The sequence below is a fragment of the Myotis nattereri genome (assembly GCF_964212035.1).
Source record: "Myotis nattereri genome assembly, chromosome: 3".
Classification (NCBI taxonomy): domain Eukaryota; kingdom Metazoa; phylum Chordata; class Mammalia; order Chiroptera; family Vespertilionidae; genus Myotis; species Myotis nattereri.
Window position 1 is genome coordinate 199,155,791 of NC_138077.1, and position 18,127 is coordinate 199,173,917.

General features: G+C 53.7%; 1 protein-coding gene across 1 annotated transcript; it reads right to left on the reverse strand.

Annotated features, from left to right (window-relative positions):
- Positions 1-1,203: 1,203 nt before the first annotated feature.
- Positions 1,204-17,010, reverse strand: THEMIS2 (thymocyte selection associated family member 2). Its single transcript, XM_081087930.1, has 6 exons — positions 16,850-17,010; positions 14,439-14,579; positions 11,212-11,613; positions 5,331-6,397; positions 2,708-2,864; positions 1,204-2,229 (listed from the first exon to the last, which is right to left on the reverse strand). Exons 1-6 carry the CDS (start codon positions 16,941-16,943, stop codon positions 2,174-2,176), a joined length of 1,917 nt encoding a protein of 638 aa, XP_080944056.1. The 5' UTR covers positions 16,944-17,010; the 3' UTR covers positions 1,204-2,173.
- Positions 17,011-18,127: the final 1,117 nt, after the last annotated feature.

Consider the following 18,127-nt stretch of genomic DNA (forward strand, 5'->3'; position numbering starts at 1 on the left):
ATATGAAGTGGTTTTTAAAAATGCAGTTGAAATTCAGAATTCATTGATAAATATCTGTAAGCATATAACCCCAGCTTACATCCATTTATTCAGCAGTTATTTACATCTGCTACTATATTAGTAGTTATATATTACAAAACATTCACAAATGTAAATGAAAAAGGATATTAAAAATATGAAGGGGTGTACTAATAACTTAGGTATCCCAGTGTATCATCTTGTGTACTTATGGGGGCGTGGGTGCTCACTTTGGAGACCAACTGCTCAGAGGGTATTCCTGTCCCCATTAGAGCACCCTCCCCACTGCCCAGTGGCTTATTCCAGAGGTAAAGAAGCCAAAAGCACCCTGAGGGTGGTGTCTGCCTTTGGTCCATTCTCTGCTGACCTTCATTGCTCTGATCAAACATGCACAGTTGTAATTTTCAAACATGTTTTCCTTTTAAGTCTAGCTTTCCCCATTGTGAAATTTTTTCATTTCTCATTTGGCCACTCAGAAATCCCCTTTTGTAGGAACTGGTAGTCCACTCCTTTTATAGGAACTGGTAGTCCACTTCTCTACCCGCCCCACCCCCACCCCCCGTCGCACCCCCTTTTTGTGATCACGCTCAGTTTGTTGCCAAGCATAAATGCAAAGTGAAAACTATTGGTGTTTTGCATGTGGGCTTGGCCCCTAGGGGCTCTGTCAGGGAGGAACTTTCTCACTTTATTGCTTATTGCTTGTCCAGAATACTCTTCCTCAAGGTCCTCCTCTGCAGTTTAGATTATCTTTCTGGAGGAGGGCATGAGAACTGGGTGGGGGGAGATGAGGATGGGGTGCTAGATACTTCACCTGGAAAAATCCATGCAGTGGTGGGAAGGCCAGAAGGCCTGGGAAGTGCAGTAGGTCCAGACAGCCCAGAGGGATGATAGCAAGCAAAAGGATGACAAACTCAGGTGTAGTTCCTAGAATCCAGGAATTGGAAATTTGGCCCTCACCTCAAGTGGACACTTAGATCCCCTTTTTGTCTGCCTCCTGTCCTCTGCTGACCATGGTGGTTAGTTCTAGGAAACCAAAGTCCCACCACTTCAGGAAATGAGGCCTATGGTCTTCCCTCACTGAATAGGCCTAAAATGACCTTGGAAGCTGAGTTAAACAGATGATTCCATGGCTGGGAGATAATGTGGACGTGTGGGAAGAATATAGGTTTGGTATTGGTCAGTAGTACTGATACATGTTTATCAAGTGTTTATTATGTCCCAAGCACTGTGTTAAATGCTTTACAAAAGTTATCTGATTTGATTCTTAAAACAATCCTGTGAGGTAGGTAACTTAGTTTCATTTTACATGTGAAGAAACTAAATCTTAGGTTAAAATAACTTGCTCATAGTCATAGCTGATAGGTGGTGAGCTGGCATCCTGACCCAGGTTCGTGACCAGTTTGCCTCCTGAACCACTTGATCACCCAAGCTTGTTTCCTGATCTTGAAAACCAGGTTATTATTGTCTACCTCAGAAACTGGAGGATTTAAATAGGTTTGTAAAGGATCTGCCACACAGAATAAGTGATGTCTTTGTCATTTTCCCAGGAGCTCAGGTGTCCTTTTTATTTTATGGTTCTCCAGTGAAATAATCTTGGGTAGTCATGTACAGCTGTCATGTGCTAGGAGCTGCAGAGAGGAGGAAGACAGTCCTGGCATCCCAGGAGCTTAGAGCCTTGGCAGGGGAGAGGGAGGAAGAGTGAGTGGAGCAGGAAGGGGAGGGGACAGGGGGGTGGCAAACATAAAGGGCTCTCAGTTCAGTGTGATCAGGATTGAGTCCCCCTTTACCAAGAGGCAGAAGTCACTGTGCTGCCATCACCGAAGTTGGCAGCTTTGATTCCTTTCTTACTGACCAGTGGGACAGCTGGTGTAGGGGACACACGATGGAGTAGAAATGAGTTGGCTCTTCTGGACACCATCACTGAGTCAAGTGTAGGGGCTGGGCCCAAACAAGCCAGCCCTCAGTGGCAGAGACCGAGAACCTGAGGGAAGCTGGGACTGTGTTCATCCCATTTCTGATCCGTCCCACAAAGCCATTCCCTGTCCGCAGTTCGGTTTCTGTGAGACTGTCCAAGGTCGTCTAACGGCGTGTAGCATTGGCTGGGATCCTGGATTCCCTGAGAAGCAGCAGTCAGGAAGCATGGTTCCTCCGGCATCTAGAGGGTTTTCCGAAAGTGCTCAAATACCTCTTCGTAATCGTGTTCTTCATCATCTGCAAAGGAGTCCATGTCAGTGAGGATCTGTCCTTAAGCAGGTTCCTTCCCCCACTTTACCACTTTAGGGCACACTTCCTCGCCCGGACAGGGAAGGGTTGGTCTGAGTGCTCTAAGGTTCTTGCTAGCCTGGAAACTATACATTCTGACTGAACACTGCAGACATTCCCCCTGTATGCCTTGGGGACGGAGGGGAGTGTGTTGAGAGAGGAACTCATTTTCCTTGCCAGGGCTCTGTGCAGACAACAAGCAGGGACTGGACCCAAAGTCACTTCCATCGGGAGCAGGGCTGGGAGAGGGACAGTGGGGACGCTTCAGCCTAAGCCCCCCCTATAAAGGCTTGACCATCCAGCTGGGACCACAGAAGGGTCTGCCTGTTGGCAGGGCCTTGCTGAATGTTTGGCCAGCAGCCTCAGAGGATCAGTTTAGGAAGGGTAGAAGAAAGGATAAGGGTGAATAGGGGCTGACGGGACTTACCTGGATCCAGAATGTTGGACGTAGTGGGCTTCGGGCCCTTCCTATTGGCAGAGATCTTGCTGTAGGTATTTGATATGCCCTCTGTGACCGCTGGCAGGGTTTTCATCTTGTGTTTGGGCAACAGAGGGGGCGGCTGCTGTGCTAGGGCTTTAGAAGACTAAGTGAGAGAAAATGCAGAAGTCAGCAGGGTCCCAAGAAATAGAGCAGCAAAATCCATGAAATGTAATTTCCTTCAAATGTCACTTCTTCTGTTCCTTTCTCTACCTCCTTTTCAGGGTAGGGCTTCTCAGGAGGACCCCAGGGGTTTTTGCTATAAGCACATGGAATGTTCTTTGGCAGGGGAGAAAGGGGCCAGGGTGAGAGACGATATGATTAGAGGCTAGAGACAGTATCCACATAGGAGTTTGGTCACCTGTTGCTGAAGGGGGAAAATGTCACAAAGCCTCAGAACAGAGTGCCAGGGCTGAGAGGAGTCCCAGAAGGAAGAGGACTTTCATTGCACAACTACCTGGTGCCAGATACTATATGCATATCTGCTCCCTCGTGTGAGCCTCTGAGTAGTTGCTTCAGTCCCCAATTGACACATGAGGAAATGGGGTCAGGGAGAGGGTGCCATGTCAGACCTCACACGGGGACCCGAGCTGGACCAACAGTCGGTCCCAGACTGTGGGGAGCAGCTATAGGGTTAAGCTTCGGACTGACCTGTTGGCAAAGTCACAAACAAGTCCCATCTTAGAGGGCACAGACCTCTTAGCATAATTAGGCTTGACCTTATAACGCTCCCTAGATCTTACCTGGGAAGCTAATGGGCTGAGGGAAGTGCAGCAAGAACAAGAACAAAAACAAGTGAAACTAAGTGAAACTCACAAGAACAGTGTAACTGTGGTAACCACTACCTTGTTTACCTCTGACTATAAAATAAAGGCTCAGTTTGCCTCGGGATCTTTCTCTGTGGCCTCAGCCAGGCACAGGAAGATCCACGGAGACTAGAGAGAGCTAGAGAGCTATGAACGCTGTCTGCTGTCTCCATGTAAAACATTCTTTGCCGACTCCGTCCACACCTTTGGGAACCCCTAGACCGCTGGGGCTGGACCCCGGCACCAGACCATGTCTGCCACCTAAAGCTGGTGCTCTTTCCACCACACCGTGCTTTGGAGAACAAACACGTATAGCTCCCTGATCAGCAACAAAGAATACTAAGACCCAGAGAGGAAAAGCTGCTGGATCAAGGATGACAAGCAGGAGCTGGGCCCAAAGTCACGTCCATCAGGAACCAAGGCTGGGACAGGTCAACAGTGGGCCCTCTTAAGATATGACCTCTTTCTGGACTGAGACCCAGCATCCATTTTTTGAACTTTCTATCCACAATGCAAACTACGAGTGGAGCATGGTAGTTAGCTGTACAAGCCCAGTTGTCAGACCCCATTTTAAACCCCCCTCACCACTTGCTAGCCAGGTGATTTCAGGTAAATTACCTGCCAGCACTCTTATTTTCTCTGTACAGAGAGGATATCAGTGGCCACCTCAGGGACAACATGAGAGCCAGGTGGAGCAATGCTTAGGTGCCCCCCACAGAGTAAACACCCTGCAGGAAGCAGCTAATGTACCAGCGGTGAGTGATGTCATCTCAGGTTCACTGACAAGGAAACGATGCTGAGTCCAGGCCACAGATTGAGTAAACTGGGACTACAACAGACTTTCTGTCTCTGTGACTGGTTCTCTCCTCTTACTGTGATTCTGTTTCATTCAGTTCAGCACTCCCTGGCATTTCTCTGTCCACTTCGGAGTGGGTGAGGTTTCTGTACCCACAGAACTCTCATTCTAGCCAGACAGACTCGGGTATATCTAACTGAAAACTACGTGCCCCCCACCCCACCCCCAAGCTACATCCAACATGCAGTGTGAATACACAAGAGGGAGGACTCAGTGCCTGGGAGGGAATCTGAGCTGAGCCTTGCCCGTGAGCCAGAAAGAAAGAAGATAAAGGGTTGGTGTGTGTCAGGTGCTGAGGCAGGGGTCCTGGCATAGTGAGGGAGCAACAGGAGCTTCTCTGTGGCTGGAGTGTGGGCTTCAGAGTGGGTGGGGGGAGGGTGGGCCTGGGAAAGTGGGACTGAGGTCAGTCTAGAAGGGACGCCGATGCTATGTTACAGGGCCTGCATTACCCCCTGGCAATGGGGAGCCACTGGAGGTTTCAGAAAATAGGGCCAAAACCCATTGGTGACCAGGGAAGGCTTTAGAAGGCAATTCTGACAGCAGTGGAAAGGGCTGAAGAGACTGCCGAAACAGTTGACGTGAATAACGATGAAGCCTGAACTAGAGTGACATCAAGGGTAGCAAAGAGGCAAAGTCCGTATGCTTATGCTCCAGTTCAGGCCTCCTGTTTATTAGCTGTGACTTCAGGTGAGTCTCAGGGTCTGTGAGTCACTTCACCATAAAACATGGTAACCACACCAACGTCAGGACTGTGAGGATGGAATAATAACAGGTGCAAAGTGTGCACGTTTATAAATGCAAGTTCTATGCGATTGTAAGAGAAATGTGATGCTAGACAAAGGAGAATGGCTGGACTTGCGGTGACCCTAACTGGTGAACCCATCCCCGCCAACCCTGGTTATACTGGTACCTTGATGCTTCTCTCCTGGCTGCTCTGTTTCTTCTGCCCACTGAGGTTCTGGTGCTTCGGGGGCCTGGGTGGGGGGGACTGGCTCTCAAAGGCAGGTAACTTCCGCAGGTGATAATAGAAGACATCTGTCAGCTCCTCCACTGTGGCTGTGGGGAGAGACCCAGCTGGCTGGCCTGGCTGCTTCTCGTCCTCCACAACAGTCAGGTCCAGCCACCGGGGAGGAATCTCGAAGGACACTCCAGGCTCAGAGTCCAGGCTGACCACCAAGAAGGGCTCCATGATCTTCTCCTCCAGCCGCAGGCCCGGGAAGGAGGACAGAGGGTCAGCAGGGTGGCTGGTGTCCTTGGTCACCACCTTGACCTCACAGGGCAGTGGGAACTGGGCAGTCAGATCTGCCAGGCTATATCGCCGGCTGTCGCTCATCTCCTCCACGAAGCTGCCGGAGAAGTAGAGGGGCAGCAGAATCTGTTCTTGGTCCTCTGCCTCCTCTTCACACTCTTCCTCCTCAGCCTGGTCGCTGAGCTGATGACACACCAAGATGTCTACGTCCCTGCCCTGAGCGTCGTGGGCCTGACCAGACCCCACCACCTCCAACCTGTCTCCCATGGTCAGGGAAGTGAACCCAGGGATCTCCATCTCATCCCCCTCACAGTCCTGCATGGCCACCACCCGCAGTGGCTGGCCCGGCTGGAGAGCGCTCAGGATGTCATAGGCCGTGGAGAACTCTCTTGGCCGTCGCCGCAGTTTACCCTGGTAGGCCCCAGAGACCAGGAAGTACCTGGGCATCTTTCGGCCCTTGGATGAGGCTAGGACCCGCCAGGGTGGCGAAGCCAGGCCATAGATGCAGAGCCTCTGGCCTTTCCGCAAGGAGCCCACCCAAGGGCTGAGGAAGATGGGGGGCCCGTCTGGAACTTCCAGGATCTCTGTGTTCAGGGGGAAGGGGCCCCCCCGGGCCAGGACCTCACTGAGCAGCAGCGGTTGGATGAAGTGGAAGTGTTCAGAGGCGGCAGTGACATCCTCCACGTCGACCTCCAGGGTGGAAGGGATGTTGACGATGGTCCTGCGCACTGTGGAGGAGAGTCAGCTCAGCGGCATGGCCACACCCACCTCAGCGGGGCACTCGCCACCCCCCGCAGAGAGATCTGGGCTGACCTCTCCCGTTCTTGTCTTTTCTCGCCAGCCAGCGTTTTCCTGCTGTACCAGATTCCTTGGCCACTCTTGTCTCCAACCTCTTTTTTTTTTTTTAAGTTATTTTAGAAATTATTAAACGTTTGTGAAAGTAGAGAGACTAGTATAGTGACCCCCCATGTGCCCAGCTTCAACACTGAACTCAAAGCTCATCTTTAACTTCTACTCCCATCCATCTGTTCCCCTCCACTGAATTATTTTGAATCAGAACAATCACATCACACCATCTCTGACTATTTCAGTCCCTAAAAGAAGAGATGGTTTAAAAATTTTAAAGCATAACCACAATGCCATTACCACATTGAAATAATGATTATTTGATAATTCCTTAATACCAAATATCCAATCAGTTCAACCACTTTTAAATTTTAATTGGATTTTTAATGTCATTTTATAAGCTGCCTTTCCAAGTCCTTTCTGGATGTAAATAAAGATATAAAACCAAATCAAGAAAAACAGATTAAATGGCCTTGGACAACTTGCCTCCTCTCTGGATCAGTACCTGGTACATAAACTCAAAGGGTGACTGTGATTATGAGGCAAACTGGCCCACCCACTGTGCTGTCTGATCCACACAGGAGACGGAGCGGGCATACCCTCCCATTTTGCAGATGAGAACAGAGAGGCTCAGGGGTGGTGATGACTTCCTCGGTCACATTTTTGGGATTTTTGCTTTGTGCTAGATGAGCTGATAATGGATTGAAGCTAGAAGATGGGCACGTGGGGGTTCATTATATTCTTCTGGTTTTTTCTTCAAAATATTTTATAGGTTACCTGAGCTGCCTCATTATCCAGCACAGCCTGCCAAGCCCTCCCACCCCACCATTAAAATCCTTGGCTCCCCAGATGTGGTCTCTTATTGCCCAGGGCTCCCTGAGAAAGAGCTAATTTCCTGAGGAGGAAATGCTCAAGATGAGCCTGAACTATCTTTTACAAGAAAGCAAGAAAATCTATTCAAGACCACTAAGGTTTGTCAAGAGGATTTAGGGGCCAATGTGAAACAGCTTCCATGGCTCCCACTGGCCAAGCTGAGCTAATTTGAGCTTCCCATAAGATTAACAATTTCAGTGGATTGAAATACTGAAAACATGTCATCCCTGAGTTCATAGTGATAAAAAATAAAAAACTAAACCACCCATTGAAGGATGTTGAGGAGCCAACTCATTGTTTTAAAAACTAGTAAAAAAGAAAAAAAAGAAAAAAGGATATTTCTTAGTCTCAGTGCAGGCTGGTGGCAGGGTTGGTGAAACGGAGGTAGAGCCTGGCCATTGGAGGCCGAGCGGGAGTGGAGGCGAATGGTCCCGGGGACCTCCACGTTTACAAACACAATGTCCTGTATTTCCTACAAACTGGAACCAAAGAGCAGAGGAGGGGAGTTTTCTCTTGATGCGGTTTCCCTTGAAGAAGGGATGACGGGATTGCAATCTCTAATGAAATCATGGATCGAGGCAGTGGTCAGCAGCAGCTACTCACATCACACTGGCCCATCCATTGTTATTTGAGCTACACCTCATGGCAAGGCTGGTGCTCAAGGTGGTCAGATTGGTGGCAGACACAGAGCCACGTGTGGATTCCTTGCCCCACACCCCGCAACTGTGACAAACTGTGCATCCTGCATCTGTTCAGGCCAGTAGAGCGAAGTGCCTGTTTGCAGGTGAGCAGAAAGAGCTCGCAGCACGCCGAGGCGGCTGTCCCCAGAAAAGCCTGCCTGCCTGCGTGTTGTTCCCGGCTGGCGGGCAGGCATGTGGACTTGGGGAGGGTCCCCACCATTTCCTGATAAGAGTGGGTCACGGTGCCTAAGCTGTACACACAGCGTGGTTTAAGCTGAACACCTGCTTTCCTTCCCGGAGTCTGGGATCTCGGGACATGCCGGGCAGAGGAGGCCTCTGATCAGCCCCAGTAAAAACCTCGGGCACTGGTTTCACACGTGTTGTCACAATTCAGTGCTGCAGGAATTCAGTGTGCCCGTGTGACTCCCCCGTGTCCTCTGGGCTTCTCCGCCTGTACTTTCCCTGTGCTGACTGTGCTTCATGTCCTTTCGCTGGGACGCATACAGCTGTGACTGAGTCACCCAACCTGGGGTGGTCTCAGGGCCACACCCAGCGGGAGAGTTGGGACAGAGCAGGTTAGCACTCCACAGGGATGCTGGCAACAAGACCCAGAACGTGAAGAAGCCTGTAGCACAGATGGCCTACTCCCTTCCACAGAAAAGTTACAAGAAAAATAGAGAAGAAAGGGGAACCTGTAGCTTAAAAGGGACTTAAAAGACAAAACAATCAACGGCAATATTGTGGACCTTATGGGGGTCCTGAGGTGAATAAACTAAAACAAAATTATGAGACAGTGGAGGAAATTCAAACACCAGGGGGGTATTGTCACCATGTGCTAGGAGTTCCTGTTCTTTCTTTTGGGGTGATGATGGTATTGTGTCTGTTCAAAAAGAAAAAGGAGTGCAAGCTTCCGGTTAGATGGTGGCACAGGGCCCTGCTCAGGTAGCTCAGCTGGTTAGAGTGTCATCCCCATACACTAAGGTTGCAGGCTCGATCCCTGGTCAGGGCATATACAAGTATCAACTGATAAATACATAAATAAGTGGAACAACAAATCAATATCTTTCTCAAAATTAATTTTAAAAAAAAAGATGGCGTAGGTAAATGCGGCACTGGAGTCCTCCCACAACCACATCAAAACTGCAACTAAACTACAGGACAACCATCATTTTGAACCACCTGAAATCTAGCTGAGCAGAAGTCGTACAACTAAGGATATAAAGAAGCCACATCGAGACCAACCTTGTGCCTGAATGGCTGGACCGTGTGCAGAAAAGTGGGGAGCTATTTCGTGTGGAACCGAGCGAGGAGGAGGCAGAATCTGTTGTGACCAGGTCAGGTGCAGTGACAATAACTACTGAAGAGGATGATTACAAAGAAGGAAAGTAGTCTGTACCCAAACTCAAGCAGTTTACCAAAAATTTTAAAAGTCAAAGACTTTACCCAAGCACTATAATTTTTTAAAAAATGGCAATGACATTGGGCCAGTCTCCATTCTAAAGCATCCATCCGGCATGGCTCAGTGGCTAGAGTGTCAGCCCACGCACTGGAAGGTCTCGGGTTCGAGTCCCAGTCATGGGGCACATGCCTGGGTTGCAGGCTCAATCGTGCAGGAGGCAGCTGATGGGTGTTTCTCTCTCATTGATGTTTTTCTCTCTTTCCCTCTCTCTAAAAAAAATCAATAAAAACATATATAAAAAAATAAATCATCAGTCCAATCAGAAAACAGGAGTTGTTATCCAATAGAAGTACAAAGACATGAACGTCTATGTAAACCCCAAAAAGCTAGTGGTCTCCAAAGCCAAAGAGCAGCTCAAGCTGCCGGAAGTGCTGATGGGTATCATCCATCAGACCAAGTGGAGCTGGAGAAAAACCGGAAAACAGGCCGGGAGGGCCATGTGGTCCACAGCCAGGAGCACCCGCCGTGAAGCGTGGTCAGATGTGAACTGGTAAGTGCTGCTGCTGCGTCCTGTTAGCCGAGATCCGTGGCTAACGATGCCTTGTCAGGAAGGTCATCCAAACAGAATCACAGCCAGGGTCCCAGCAGACGGAGGACTGCTGGGTGAGATTGTTAGGCGTGGTGCACTGTCAGACCAAGTGTTCTTAAACACTCAGTGTCTTGGGAAAAAGAGTCACATTTTAAAATAGAGACACCTTTTATTTTAAAAAAAGAGACATATTGGAGTATTTTCAAAAGAAAGGTTATGATACCTGGGGTTTGCTTTGAAATAATCAGGTGAGATGGAGTAGGGAGAGGGGGGCTGGGAGAGATGAAACAGGATCGATAATGAGTCGACAATTATGATGTTGGGCAATGGGGTCATGGGGGTTGTTATATTCCTCCCTGCTTGTGTAATGGGTTGAATTTTTACATAGTAAAGTAGGTTTTTGTGTTTTGTTTTCTTGTAATATGCCTTTATTGATTTTAGAGAGAGGAAGGGAGAGAGTAGAGAGATAGAAACATCAATGATGAGAAAGAATCATTGATCCACTGCCTCCTGCACGCCCCCTACTGGGGATCCATCCCGCAACCCCAGGCATGTGCCCTGACTGGGAGTCAACCAGTGACCTCTTGGTTCATGGATCAATGCTTAACCGCTGAGCCACACCAGCTGGGCGTAAAGTAGCTTTTAAAGATTTTTTAAAATCAAGGCAAAAAATCCCCACTTGGCTCTGTCGTCTGCCAGCAATCCTGACTAGTTGCTCTTGGTAACTGCCAGGAAGCCGAACCTCCAACTCTGGCCTCTAGGGAAGAGGCCCCAGGTGCCATTCTTCTACCTCTGCTCAGGCTCGGCCTCCGACTGGACACCAGCCCTGCTCTGCATGCTGCCACCAGCCTGCCCTGAGAAATAGCTTTGTTTCTCCGAGCAAAGGGTCAAGGTGTTGCTTGGTAACACTGGTCTCTTCTGGCTGCTAGTACCTCACAACCCAACTTCCCGCAATTTTATAAAATCCTGGGACCCCACTCTCAACTTACCCTATTTTCCTATCTCCTTTTACACCTACTTCCCACTCTTTGAGAGTCTATTCCATAAGCACCTGGAATCCCCAGACTATGGGCGGGGGTCCTCCATCAGAGCTGCTCCCCAGGCCCCTTCTTTCCCTCCCACAACAACCTCCACCCACCTGCCCCGACAACTCACTGTGCATGATGGCCAGGATCTCATACTGGGGCCTCAGGATCAAGGAGCGCCAGGGGAAGGCGGGGCAGGTGAGCTGGCGGTCCCTCAGGGCCAGGGCCTGCAGCAGGGTTCGAGGGGCCCCAGTCTCCAGTTCCCAGAAGGGCCCCTTGGTGGACAGGGGCAGGTGCAGCACCATCACCTGGGCCTCCGTGCCCAGCACGCAGCGGGCGGAGCAGACCCCGAGGTGCATTTCCACAGACTCCAGCATGAGGGGCTGCTCCTCAGGCACCACCACGGCCTTCGTGTCAATTCTGTGGGTCGACATGAACCAGATGGGCAGCTGCTTGGAGCTCTGGTTGATAGCAGAGATCATTTCCTCCAGGGTTCCATAGCTCTGGGGGCCGGTGAGGGGGCTGAAGAGGCCTGGGGGCACAGCAGAGGGTGTCGGGGGGCAGGCCTGGGTTGGGTCCAGGACTAAGTATACCAGGCCCCAGTCTGGCCAAAGAGGACCCAGATTCCCCCGAGGACAGGTGCCAAGGACAGGCCAGCATCTGGGTACCCGGCCGTAGGGTTGAGAAAGGGAGGCAGCAGGTGACCACGTGTGAATGGCCAGCGAGGGGCCGAGTGGAGATGGTCCCTCTGACACACAGGCAGACAGAGAAGAGAACAGGGACCTATTCTCCGTAGACACACTGACAGCTGCCTCATTTCCCTACCTCCTGACCCCGCCTGCCTCTCATTTTGCCAACTTTGCCTCCAGATAGCTCACCAGGGCTCCAATGCCACACTTCCAACACCTGCCACCCCTTCCTGGGGCAGCGCCATTGTCCCCCTTCCCCAAACTAGAGACCCAGGAGCCACTGGCCAAAAGAGCTCTGACATCGCCCCCTCCCCCACACTTAAGTGTCTGCCAATTCTGGCTGCTCTCACTTCTGCCCCTCCCCCGCCCCATCCAATCTTGCCACCCGACTGCCCTAAACTAACCCCTCATCTGGACATGACTCCTGAGATTTTCCTGCCCAAAACACTCAACAAGCATCCAAGCTAGGAAACATCTTACAGACCTACACTGAGGGCCATTCTGCAAAAGCACTGGTCTGGACTCTTCGAAACGTGGATGTCAGGACAAGGAAAGGCTGAGGGGCTTTCCCAGCCCAAAGGGGACTAAGAAACAGGATGGCTGCCTGCTCTGTGTGATCTGGGACTGGATTCGGGATCAAGGGGGAAAACTGCTACAAAAGGCATTATTCGGGCAGCTGGTGAAACTGGAATACAGACTGGGTTAGGCACTAGTGTATCAATATTAAATTTCCTAGATTTGATCATTAAACTATAGTTTTGTGAGCATATGTCCTTGTTCTTAGGAGTCACACTAAATATTGGGGGTAATATTTAGATGTAAAGGGCATCATGTCTGCCATTTACTCTCAAATGATTCAAGGAAAACCCTATATAATAAAAGGCTAATATGCAAATCGACCAAACGGCAGAAAGACAAGTCACTATGATGCACACTGACCACCAGGGGGCAGATGCTCAACGCAGGAGCTGCCCCCCTGGTGGTCATTGTGCTCCCACAGGGGGCACACCACTCAGCCAGAAGCCGGGCTCATGGCTGGTGAGCGCAGTGACGGTGACGGGAGCCTCTCCCACCTTTGCGGCAGCGCTAAGGATATCCGACTGACGTCTTAGGCCCACTTAAGCCCTCAGCAGGACATCCCCCGAGGGTTCCCAGACTGTGAGAGGGCACAGGCAGGGCTGAGGGCGCCCCCTCCCCCCGAGTGCACGAATCTTGTGCACTGGGCCTCTAGTATATACATAAACACATACATATATAGTGACGTGACATGTTCAATGTGTGCATGTGTGTGAAAGAGAGAGGAAGCAAATATAACAAAATGTTTAGCAATTAGGGAATCTGGATAAGGTGTACAGTAGTTTTAGCAAGTCTTTTGTAAATTTGAAATTATTCCAAAATAAAAGCAAAATCCTCAAATACAAAACAACACAACATCACTTTCATATTTAAAACCCTCACTGACTCCTCAGTGTCTTCAAAATAAAGACCTAAGCAGCGGTTCTCAACCTGTGGGTCGCGACCCCTTTGGCGGTCGAAAGACCCTTTCACATGGGTCGCCTAAGACCATCCTGCGTATCAGATATTTACATGACGATTCATAATAGTAGCAACATGACAGTTATGAAGTAGCAACGAAAATAATGTTATGGTTGGGTCACACCATGAGGAACTGTATTTAAAGGGCCAGAAGGTCGAGAACCACCGCCTAAACGTGTCTGTGCCCCACACGGGCCCCTTTCGGTCTGACTCCTGCCACCTCCCACCCCATCTGGAACACACACCCTCACCTGTCCTGTTTGGGCGATCACAGTGACTCATACCACGAGCCAGCATTCAGAGGGCACCTGCTCTGTGCCAGGCCTTCATGCATGGCCACTCATGCAAGGCCACTCACCTCATCCTCACATCGCGCCCGAGTGCCCCTGTCACCGAGGAGGAAGCTGAGGCCCAGGGCGGTCAGGGGAAATGACCACGGCCGCAGCTGGTGGTTGCAGGGTGGGATTCCCGTCCAGGCTGCTGGCTTTAGCATCGGGCCCACAGTCCACCACACGACACACTTCCCGAAATAACTGAGCTACGTGGGGTTTCTGGAGCCCCGAATGTGCACATGTTGCTCCCTCTGCTTACTCCTTCTAGGGCTCCTTCCTCCAGCACGGGGGGCCACCTCCTCCGGGAAGCCTGCCCAGACCCCTGAGGCAGGCCACTCCCGCCAGAGCCCCCTCTAAACTTGTGCCTGCTTCTGCTGCTCTTTCTCTCACTGCCATCATGGTAGCTCCCCGCCCCCACCCCGAGAGGGCTGCCCCTGATTCATCCTGAACCCCAACCCCCAGCACAGAGCCTGCCACACAGAGGGTGTCAATAATATTCAGTAAGTGAATGTATGAGCGGACACAGAGACAGGCACGCGACAAAGACCTGGAACAAAAAAAAAAAATCCCTGCCGAGATGTGATCAGAGAGATGGACAGGGAGAGGGGGCAGCCAGGCCAGGCTCAGGGCATCAGGCCACCCTGAGGACATCCTGAACCTTAGGCTGGGCGTCGTGAGCGTCGCACGTGCTAACCCAGAGGAGCGGGAGAGCGTGCTGGAGTCGGCAAGGCCACGAGCGTGTCTGCAGGTGTGCCGGGAGGGTGCCGGGACACTCGGGGGGACAGAGGTGCCAACCTTACCCTTGAAGTTGGGGTCCAGCTCTTTGGTCTGGCCCGTGCTCGGGTTCTCACAGACAACCTTCTGGAGGCGAACCTGGGTGACCTTGACCAGGTCCCCCGTGGAGAGGCAGCACTCATTCCCGCAGATCTCATAGACGGAACCTGCGGAGACACAGACGCAGTGTCCCCATTTGGCAGGGCCAAGCACTGGGCAGCCTGTGCCCCGGTCTCCCACAAGCCCTGCCCCGTCACACCTCTGCACACGTGTTCCTCTGCCAGGGACGCCCTTCCCTGTCTTTCCCTACTCAGCGGCCACTGGCTCAGCTGCCTTCAGGCCGCACCAAGGCCGCCTTTGCCTTCGCTGGATGCACCTTCTGTGGTACATCCTCTGGCCTCCTCACATCCCCGTGGCTTCCCACGGTCACGCAGAGCCCAGCACCCACCCGGTGCCTTCTTCAGAAGAAGAAGAATTGTCTTTCAAGGACGTACAGGAGAACATGAGGCCGCCGGCAGGGTGGGCCCCGGCAGGGTCCTGGGCCGAAAAGCAGGGTCTGGAACGTGGGGGTCTCAGTAGAGGTCTCTCTCTCCCACCGAGTGCCCAGGCGCTGCGTCCTGCTGGCGACCGGCAGCAAAGTACAGCGGGGCCAGCCTTGAGACCACCGGACCCACCCACCCCACCCCACCCCACCCCACCCCACTGCAGCCCAGCAGGGCCTGCACAACAGCCCCAAGAGACTGCCCAAACCTCTTTCCTGGTCCCCAGGGAAGTGCACACCGACTCACAAGCACACAGTGGGCCTGCGGTTTCGGGGCTGGTGAGCACAGACCTGGGGTGACAGCGGGGTGGTCACTGCATGTCCATCATTGCGTGTAAGCCCATGACTGCCCTCGGAGGACAGACAGCGCCCTTTCCTAAATGATGGAACTGAGCCTCGGCGAGGCCGCAAGGGGGCCCGAGATGACAGGTAATTAGAGCCTAATTGGGACTTGAGTCCAGGGTGTGTGCCTCCAAAGCTGCAACTCCTAACCCCGTCCGAGGGTCTGGGCCAGCGCCTGCCCCATCAGCATCGCCATCTGTCCTCCACGCACCCCGCCTCCACACCCATCTGCTTCTTATCCTACCCTAACGCCGGTCACTTCCCACCACCCGGCGGAGGCAGCATGATGAAACCAGGTGTTGTGACACCCAGTGAGCAGGGGATGTCCGGGGAGAATAAACAGAACCGGGCACCTGCACCAAGCCCCCAGAGGTAGGGTCAGGATTTGAACCCAGATCCGTCGGATTCCTAAGTGGACCTGGCCAGACCTGTCCCCTGTGTGGCCCTGCATGTCTCACCCTTGGCCCCGGGCCCCTGGGGCCTCAGAGCTGCTGTGAGGGGGCAGAGAGAGGGACAGGACAGCCAGGGCACCAGGAATTAAGTTGCTCTCTAAGGAAAGAGACCCCTGCCCCACCCAGTGTCTTAGTTCCCTCCCTCCTCCACCTTCTCCTTCCCCATTCTGTCTCCCACAGCTCCTCCCTCACCCTCCACCGCCTGGGTTTCCCATGGGCTGAGCAGCCGTCTCCCCCTTCCATCCTCCCCCTTCCACCGCCTGCCAGCCCGTGGCCTCCTGCTCTTTCAGGTCATGACTAGTGACTGGCTGGGCCCCTGTGTGCAGCGAGCCCGGCGGCTCGGCCAGGTGCGCGGATCGCAGGCGCGCAGGACCAGGAGCCGAGCAAGCGGAGAGCTGGAGAGCTGCTCACATCGAGCACCGCCTGTGACAGCCCCGCAGGGACAAAGGGCGGCGGAGGGACCTGGGGGGGGTGGGGGGTGGGTAACAGAGGGTGTCGGGGGAGTGGGAGCTACCCGGAGGGGAGGGCTGACGGGCACGTCAGAATCAAGCAGCAGCTCCGAGCCCGCTGCGCGCTACTGCCGGCGCACACCCGACCTGAGCAGCCGTCCTCTCCCTTCCACCCCTGGGAGCGGTTCCCCGCGGGCCGGGCTTGGTGCGCCCGCCTGGGGTCCGAGCTACCCCGGTGGAGGGCGGCCCGAATCTCCCCGCTGGGGCAGAGGCACGTCGGGGCTCGGAGCTGGGCGCGCTTTCCCGGGTTCCTAACGCCCAGCAGCGCCTCTGCCCCCGCGCGGGGAGCCTGGCCAGGCGGGGGGCGCGGGGCGCGGGGCGCGGGGAGCCTGGCCAGGCGGGGGGCGCGGCGGGGCGCGGGGCGCGGGGAGCCTGGCCAGGCGGGGGGCACGGCGGGGCGCGGGGCGCGGGGAGCCTGGCCAGGCGGGGGGCGCGGCGGGGCGCGGGGCGCGGGGAGCCTGGCCAGGCGGGGGGCGGGGGGCGCGGGGCGGGGGGCGCGGGGCGCGGGGCGCGGGGCGCGGGGCGCGGGGCGCGGGGCGCGGGGCGCGGGGCGCGGGGCGCGGGGCGCGGGCGCGGGCGCGGCCGGCACTCACCCTGGAAGTAGACGCCCGAGGAGATCCGCAGCACCCGCGGCAGGGAGGCGGGGTCCAGGGCGCGGACGAAGTCCTGCAGCGACACGGGCTCCATGGTCCGCGCGGCTCGCGGGACGCGCACCGAGTGGCCGGCGCCCGCGCTCCCGCCCGAGCCGCCGCCCCGCCCCGCCCCGCCCGCCCGCGGGAAGCACCCGAGCTCTTGGGCAAGCCTGTCCCGCCCCGGCCGGCTTCCGCTTCTCTACATCGGGGTGCGGCGCCTGCTGGTTTCAGGGGTGGCACGATACGATATGGGGGTCCCAGAGCGGGGAGGCTCTGCGTGGAGCAGGTCCCGCGGCTGCAGTCGTCAGCGACGGGCCCCGCGGCGGAAGGGGGACACGAGGAAGGGAAGCCCCCGAGGCTCCCTCCACCCCCACCCCGTACCCCCTCACCTCCGCACCTCCCCAACCCCCCCCCCACCCCCAGTTAAACAAGGAGACGCGCCGCCTGGTGTGCTCCCAGGTCTCCTAGGAGAGGCACAGCCCGGCCCCTCGCATCTGGGGAAGATGGTCAGGTCCCCGAGTCCCTCTCCGGACACTCCACGGTCCTCTACGGACCGGACTTCGCTTTGCAGGACGCTCATGCCCCTCGGACAATTCTAGTTGAAAAGTCCTCCTGGGCCCTGGCCGGTTTGGCTCCGTGGACAGAGCGTCGGCCTGTGGACTGAAGGGTCCCGGGTTCGATTCTGGTCAAGGGCACATGCCCAGGTTGTGGGCTCCATCCCCAGTAGGGGGCGTGCAGGAGGCACCCTCTCCTTTCCTTTCTGAAATCAATAAAAATGTATTTTTAAATGCCTATATTGAAGATTTTAAAAAGCTTTACTTTAAAAAGAAATCTTCCTTAGGCTAAAGGGAAATCTACTCAGGAGAGAGTCCAATCTCTTCTGACCCCACAAGAATGCAGTTTTTCCATTTCCCTGGCGCCGGGGAGTCAGATCCACAGAGGTTCAGATCCTAGCTCCTCGTCTTGCTTGTTACATAACTTGAGGCAAATCACTTCGATTCTCTGCGTTTTAGTTTCCCCATCTATAAAATAGGGGAAAGAACCTTAGCTTACTTAGACGGCTGAAGAGCTAAATGCGATGATGTAGGCATTATGCAAAATGCGTTACTTCACTTTTTGTCACTACAAAAGTAATAGATGACTTCTAATCAGAAATAATAATGAAAGTTTAAAATAAAAGGAATAAACCCCAATTAAAGACATTTGACAAATAAAAAGAGAACAGGCATTTTCCCCCCA

Coding starts and splice junctions, on each gene's coding strand:
- THEMIS2 (XM_081087930.1), bottom strand. CDS start 16,943: ATGGAGCCCGTGTCGCTGCAGGACTTCGTCCGCGCCCTGGACCCCGCC. Junction 14,580..16,849: donor CTCGGGCGTCTACTTCCAGG/GTGAGTGCCGGC, acceptor GTGTCTCCGCAG/GTTCCGTCTATGAGATCTGC. Junction 2,230..2,707: donor GTCCAACATTCTGGATCCAG/GTAAGTCCCGTC, acceptor ACTCCTTTGCAG/ATGATGAAGAACACGATTAC.